General features: G+C 52.3%; 1 protein-coding gene across 1 annotated transcript in view; it reads left to right on the top strand.

The window, feature by feature from the left end:
* Positions 1 to 3409, top strand: part of LOC103623772 (protein DGCR6) — a 6660-nt gene extending 3251 nt beyond the window's left edge. The window contains exons 2-3 of the mRNA XM_008642935.2: positions 1025 to 1165; positions 3209 to 3409. Coding sequence (XP_008641157.1) covers positions 1025 to 1165; positions 3209 to 3292 — 225 coding nt within the window. The 3' untranslated portion in view covers positions 3293 to 3409. The remainder of the gene's footprint in view (positions 1 to 1024; positions 1166 to 3208) is intronic.
* Positions 3410 to 7150: the final 3741 nt, after the last annotated feature.

The following is a 7150-nucleotide window of genomic DNA, read 5'->3' on the forward strand; positions in this document are numbered from 1 at the left end:
GCACAGGGGCTTCAGCCCTTGGAGCATCTCTGTGGCCTCCTCTGGACTGGCTCCAGCAGCTCCACGTCCTTCCCGTGCTGGGCTTCCAGAGCTGGAGCCAGCTCTGCAGGTGGGGTTGCACCTGAGCAGAGGGGCAGAATCCACCCCCTCACTCTGCTGCCCACCCTAGGAAAATGAGCCTGTCATTGTGTTTTGATGGGATTTGATGATTCCTGGTGTTCCCTGTGGCTTGCAGAGGAAGTCTGCTGCTCAGTGCAGCCTGGTGGGGGTGTATCACCTCTGCACACATGGAGCTCTTTACTTCAGCTGTACTCTGCTTGTGCCCTGCAATCCTGCTCTCTGCTCCCACTCTTGATTTCCAGCGTGCCTTTGGCACCCATAAGTTTGCTGGGCTCCATTTCTTCTCTGGAGGCAGCACAGAGGCTATCTGCTGAAGGTTGAGCAGATGTTGGTGAGGCAGGAGTGGCCATGTCCTCCTGGTTGAGGCTATTCTGGCAAGGTCCTTCTTTCATAATGTTCTCAGTCTGTCAAAAATAGAGCCCCAGCGTTCAGATCTTTTCACAAATAAATAGGATCTGTGTGGGGTTTACAGCTGCAGTTCCATATTAGTGTCCAGGGAGGCATCTTGATGAGCTTCAGTGGCCTGTGTTATTCCTCCAAGGCTTCCTTCAGCCTCACCTGAGAGGGGCATGTAGTTCTTGGGCCAAGCACAGCCATAGCTCAGGTGGTAACTCATCAGAGAAAGTGATTCAGACACTGATCAGTTCTTCATGGTCTTTTCTGGCCTCCAAACACTCGGAGAGCAGGCTGTTCCCATGACTTCCCTGCATTTTCTTGAGTGATAGCTTTGCAGGTGGAGGTGTTAAGACCTGGGGCTGTGCTGGTTGCCCACTGCTATCCTTGGACTCATCAGGAGAGATTCAGAGCCTGGTTGCTCTTGGGTTCCAGTAAAAGTTGTAGAGATGAGAAAAAGCCAGGAAGAAGGCAGATATTTCACTTTCACATTGGCTGTTCTGTTTTCCAGGCCATGGAGCAACAGATCCGAGAGGAACAGCGAATGATGGATGAGAAGATAGTCTTGGAATTGGACCAAAAAGTAATCGACCAGCAGAGCACCCTGGAGAAGGCTGGGGTGTCTGGCTTCTACATCACCACCAACCCTCAGGTTGGTGTTCGGGCACAGCAGGCGAGGTGTTTGGACAAGAGCTTGGAGTGACAGGACAAGGGAATGGCTTCCCACTGCCAAAAGGCAGGGATAGATGGGATACCGGGATATTGGGAGGGAATTGTTCCCTGGGAGGGTGCTGAGGCCCTGGCACAGGGTGCCCAGAGAAGCTGTGGCTGCTCCTGGATCCCTGGCAGTGTCCAAGGCCAGGCTGGATGGGGCTTGGAGCAGCCTGGGATGGTGGAAGGTGTCCCTGCCCATGGCAGGGGTGGGAATGGATGACCTTTAAAAATCCCTTCCAACCCAAACCATTCCATGATTGTTTGACAGTACTCTTGGCTTAGTATCTTTAATTTTTTAAAAAATATCACTGTAGATAAATTGGGGATGGCTGTGTCAGACAGAACAATCCATCCTTTGCCTCCCAGCTGATGGGTGGTGTCCACTGGACAGACCTTGTACTCAGTTCATAACCCAGGTACCACTTGGCAGCATTCCCAACTTCCTGCAGTATTTTTTTCCATTGTGGAGGGAAGAAACACTGTGCCAAGAGCCTGCAGTCTTGTGACTCTCAAATGGATCTGAAAAGCACTAAAATAATTAATTTATTGCTTTTGTATTCAGCTTAGCTGTAAAAACTGCCTTCAAGACTGTTTATTAGGCACCTTGTTCATTCTTGCATGTGACTTGCTGGAGCTGATGATCTCAGGTTGTGATTAAAGAATTGTTCCTAGTTTCCCCAGTGCATTTGCTCTCAAAACATCTGAGGAGTCACCTGGGTTTGTCCACGTTGTCCTTATGCCACTGCAGGAACGAAAAAACTGAAAATTCCCAAGTCCTGTTCTAAAGCCATACAAGTTTGCAGGGAACACAGAGACAGGCTGTTCTTAACTCTGTTTTTTCAGCTGATTAAATGTCACTTTGATAAAGACCTACTGCTGAGAAAACGCGGCTTAAATGAAGCTTAACAGGCATTTTCTAACACCCACCCACACGACTCCCAGTTGTGGAGCCTTGAACAAGCCTCTCATTTTTTCAGTGCTGCTATTCCGGCTGTATAATGCAGGGAGCCCCTTCTCTCCCTCCTGCCCTGCCCTTTATGTTGTTTTTGTAAGTAATAACCCTTACCAGGGTTCCTGTTTGCTGGGTTTGTGTATGTTTGCCTTCAGGACAAGTGCCAAGCCTGACCCGCATCTTGGCTTGTGCCTGTGAGTGCCACCAAGAAATCCCTGCTGGAATCTGTTCATGCAGTTCCTATCAGCTGATGTGTTTCCCCCCAGTCTGTATGAAATGCTTCCTTGTGCAGGGGATATATTTTTACAGAAACAGATTTTTATTTCCATAGCTCCGTGTCTGCAGGGCTGAGTCACAGACCTACACTTGCAAATTAGTGGCTCCACCATGTTGTCTCTGAGCTAAACATAACTAAAGAACGAGCAGATGGCAAAGGAACCATGAGCTGATGTTGGTGTCTCCATTTGGTTGTGGTCCTGGAAAAGGGAGTTTTCCAGGAATGAGGAATGAAATGCCTGCAGGGAATTTGATGCACCAGCACAGCCATGTGTTGCACCTGCCTTGGATCCCACTTAGAGGGTTCCCAAAGCAATCCCTCCTCTTCTGGCCCTTCTGTGCTGGGAAGGGGTCGGGGAGTTGGAGATGCTGTGGAGGATGTGGGGAGGGGCCTGGAGAACCTCCTCTGGGGCTGCTGCCCCTCCTCAGCCTGCAGAACTGGCCAGCCCTCATAGCCCCTACCACGTTTATCATGGTCAAGAAAGACCATCTCTGGATCCTTAAGGAATCCTCAAGCACTGGGATTCCTAAGACAGCCACAGTTTGCAGCAGGTCTGCTAAGATACTACTGCTCTGTGTTTTAGAGAAACACTTAAACACAATGAAGCCTTTGGTTTTTAGTTGCCTGGTTGATTTTTTTTTTTTTTTAATTCCCTAAGAGCAAGTAGCTCTTGAGGAGGTGGTACAGGCCAGTCGTTCCTGCAGCAGGGAATGGGATCATCTCCTTGCACAAACGTCTCTCTCCCTTTACAGGAGCTGACTTTACAGATGAATTTGCTGGAGCTGATTCGGAAGCTGCAGCAGAAGGAAGCTGAGGCTGAGAAGACTTCTTCCTGAAAGAGCAAATCTGCTGTTCATTTCCCAGAGTTTTTCCTCAGACTTTCCTCTAAACAACAGACTGTCCATGCATTTGCTTTTTATTGTGTCAGGAAGAAGCTACAGGAGTAGAAGAAATTGCTGAGGCACTTCGATTAGAGCTGGGGCAGGCAGAGCTCAGTGCAGCCAGGGGGTGCTTGGGAGCCTGGGGATGACTCTCTGGCTCAGCTGGGAGCTGATGGAGCATGGTCACCTGCCAGGAATGTCCTGCAGCTGTGCTGAAGCCATCACTGAGCCAAGGCTGGGCTGAGTACTGAGGCAGCACACTGAGCTCTGCTGTGTGAGGGTGACCTTATGTTTTCAAAGCGCGGGGGGGGGTGGCGGAAATTCCAAGGATATTTCTGTGTGTTGTTGAGGCAGAAACAACCTCTTAGGCAGACCCTTCCCAGAGTCTCCTCCAGGCTGGTACCAGCATTAGCTATATTAGTTTATCTGTATGCTGGCCAGCATTGTCTGTATTAAAGGAGGATTTCAGAGCTCAGCCCAGAGTTACTGGACTGGTTTTCAGTGTTCCCACTGACTCAGAAAGCAGAGCTTTTGTTTTGTTCTTTTAAACCAGTTTCCAAATTAAGAGAAATAAAACACTCTACTCTCCTTTCTGAGGCTGCAGCTTTCTGAATGCCAGTGGTTGTGTTTGTCCTGTCCTCAGTTGCTGAGTGTGGGGCTTATGGTGCATTAGATGGAAGCTGGGGAGGAACCTGGAGTGTTTCTGAGACCTTTCAGAGTGTTGGAAGAACTTGTGGGTGGCCTTATGGTGCAGAGAGCTGGTCCTGGAGGAGACAAACAAGATCAGAGCTACAAGGACCAATGAGGTTTTTGGAAATTCAGGGCTGAGGCCTCCTCCCATTTCCATCATGTGTGGGTGTTCCCTCCCCATGAGGGTGATGCTGTTGAGGTTCCGCAGCTGGAGACAAGACCTACTGCTTGTGTGGGGTCTTCACCTCCTGGATGAAAATCCCTGTCTGGAAGGCAGGCTGGTGTGGGACCTGCACCACTGCAGCGTCCCCACAGACCTCCTGGAACTGTGTTGCCCCTGGACCCTCACGTGGGAGGTCTGTGCTACACTGCTGAGAAATGGTGATGGGCAAGGTGGGCAACATTCCCCTCTGGAGACACCTTCATTCTCCTGGGAGGACACAGGGTAGTCACTGGTGCAGACCGGGTGAAGTCAGCATCTGTGTTCGGGTTTGTGACCAGAGCTATTGGCAAGGAAATTGCTGCCTGAGGTGAGGATGAGGAAGGCAGGGGTGAACAATGGGTTCTGTGGCAGGAAAGGATGCCCAGATGCTGGGGGCCACACTGCCTCCTAGAAGCTCCCCTTTCCTCTGCACAAGAGCTCTGGAATGGCTGGAGCAGCAGCAGAGTGAGGGTGTGGCTGGAGGAACTGGGATTGAGGTTACTGCTGGTGGGTTCAGCCTCACTGCGCTGCCCTGTGGGGCAAGGAATGGAGCCCACCTTGGTCCAGAGCCCTGCGTGATCCAGAATTGCTGCTGTGTCTCCAAGGAGAGCTGGTGCCAGGAATCATGGGAGCTGTTCTGGCACTGCCATGACAACAGCAGCTCTTGGGCTTTCTGCTTCCACCATCTGTTTGTAGTTGGCTCTGCCAGGCAGCTGATCAGATCCAAGCTGAAGTTTTCCATGCCTGTTGTCTTTTTTGGGTTTCAGAAAGGCCAAGGTGGAGAGCTGCAGGGGGTCAGATGGGGATAGCTGGTGGGAAAGGTTACCCTAAGGGAGCAAAGCCCCTGGGATGGCTTGTGATCAGGTCAGCAGGATTTCACCAGAGGAACACTTGCTCAGCCCCCTGAAACTGGACAGTACAACGTGGAGGATACTGCTGTTTTTTCCAAGCAAGTGTCATTTTGTCACCAGAGGGTGACACCATCCCACAGCGTTGCCCCCGCCACTGCAGCTGTGGTACTGGCGGTAACACGGGGCAGACCTGGTGAGAGCGACCCAAAGGGGCTAGAAATTCTGCTGGGCTTTGGCTGTCTCAGCTCCTTGGTTCAGTGTCCTGTGCCGCCCCCAAACTCTGAACCAGTGTCCCAGGAACATGTGTTTGGCTTCAGCCATCCACAGAGCTGGACTGAAAAGAGCTGGACTGCCCAGAGCTCCATATGTGCCAGAAGTGACATGGAGAGGGGATGCAACCCAAGGATCAAGTTCCCTGTTCAGGTGCAAGGTGACTGACGTGGGAGCTGTGGCTCCATGCCAGCCCCATGTTCACCCAGGAGCTGGTGAAAGGTGAGTGATGGGTGGCAGGAAGGGACAAGTCCTGTTTTCTCCTTCCTTTTCCTGTATTTTGGGCTGTTGAGGAGGAGAGCAAGGTCCCCTCCACATAAGGAGGTCGATTCAGTGTGGATAAAGGTGAATGTGTTCAGGTGGGAGTCCTCAAGTGTTGCACAGTGGGCTCTGAGTTGTGGGTGCAACTTGAGGGTGACGTTTGGGGTAATGACTGGTGGGTCCATGAAAATGTCAGCTTAAGTGCTCGATGCCATCAGAAAATTAGATGAATCATGAGAAGGGGATCAGAGAAGAAAATGAAAAACATGTTGCTGCCATGAAGCATATAAATGCAAATCCCTTCACCCTGACAAAGGCACGGTAGGGATGGAACAAGCTCTGCAAAGGCCCCAGGGACACCAGGGATCTGGAACATCTTCCAGCTGAGCTGAACTCCTTTATCTTTGACAAAGGGCACAGCAGGGGGCAGGGTGGAGATAAAACTATGAGTGGCATGGAGGGAGACTCCACTCTCACAGGAGCAGGAGCATTGCAGGGCACCTGTAACAGGCAGGTTTGGGTGGGACAGGTGACTGCTTGGGAAACTCCTGCCCCAGGGGGCAGGAGAGGCAGAAGGTTTGTGTTGGTTCAAGAGGAGGTGAAGCACTTCTGGAAAAGAAAGACCTTTTGACTTAGGGATGGCCAGAGGTCCATCTGCTTCACTGCCCTGCAGAGCCAGGTGGAAGCACCATAGGCTTTTACTCAGGTTTTGTGCTCTTGCCCAGGCCCTAGCCAGGCAGGAGGACTGTGAGCTGGAGGGGCCTGTTTAGGAGCTCCCCCTCCAGCAGCTTTCCCCACACCTCAGTTTCTCCATGACAACACCTGAGCACAGAGATGCCTGTCCTTCAGGCAGCAGCTCCAGAGCAGAGTGAGTAGAAGCAGAGGAGCAGGGTCTCAGCCCTTTGCTCCATCCAGAACTGCATCCAGTGGATGAGATTTGGGATAACTGTTCCTTCATAGAATCACAGAGTAGTTTGGGTTAGAAGGGCCTTGGATTAGAAGCTCATGAGCAGGAACACCTTCCACTGTCCCAGGTTGCTGCAAACCCCAATGTCCAGCCTGGCCTTGGACACTGCCAGGGATCCAGGGGCAGCCACAGCTGCTCTGGGCACCCTGTGCCAGGGCCTCCCCACCCTCCCAGGGAACAATTCCTTCCCAATATCCCATCCAGCCCTGCCCTCTGGCACTGGGAAGCCATTCCCTGTGTCCTGTCCCTCCAGCCCTTGTCCCAAGTCCCTCTCCCTTCTCTTGGAACCCCTTTAGGCATGGGAAGGGGCTCTGAGGTCTCCCTGGAGCCTTCTCCTCTCCATGTGAACACCCCCAGCTCTCCCAGGCTGGCTCTAGGGCAGCCCAGGGCTCCAGCCTTTGGAACATCTCCATGACCACCCTGTATCTCGTTTCCGTGCGGCTCCAGCTTCGCACACACTCCCGGGGGGATGCCCACTCTGGGGCCGTGGGTATCCCCCACGTGTCTGCTCCTCCCTGGGGCTAGGGGTGCCGCCCGGGGACCCCCCCACCCCTGCTCCCCCTCCCCGATCC

The sequence above is a fragment of the Corvus brachyrhynchos genome, unplaced genomic scaffold, assembly GCF_000691975.1.
Source record: "Corvus brachyrhynchos isolate BGI_N302 unplaced genomic scaffold, ASM69197v1 scaffold19, whole genome shotgun sequence".
In the NCBI taxonomy this organism is placed as follows: domain Eukaryota; kingdom Metazoa; phylum Chordata; class Aves; order Passeriformes; family Corvidae; genus Corvus; species Corvus brachyrhynchos.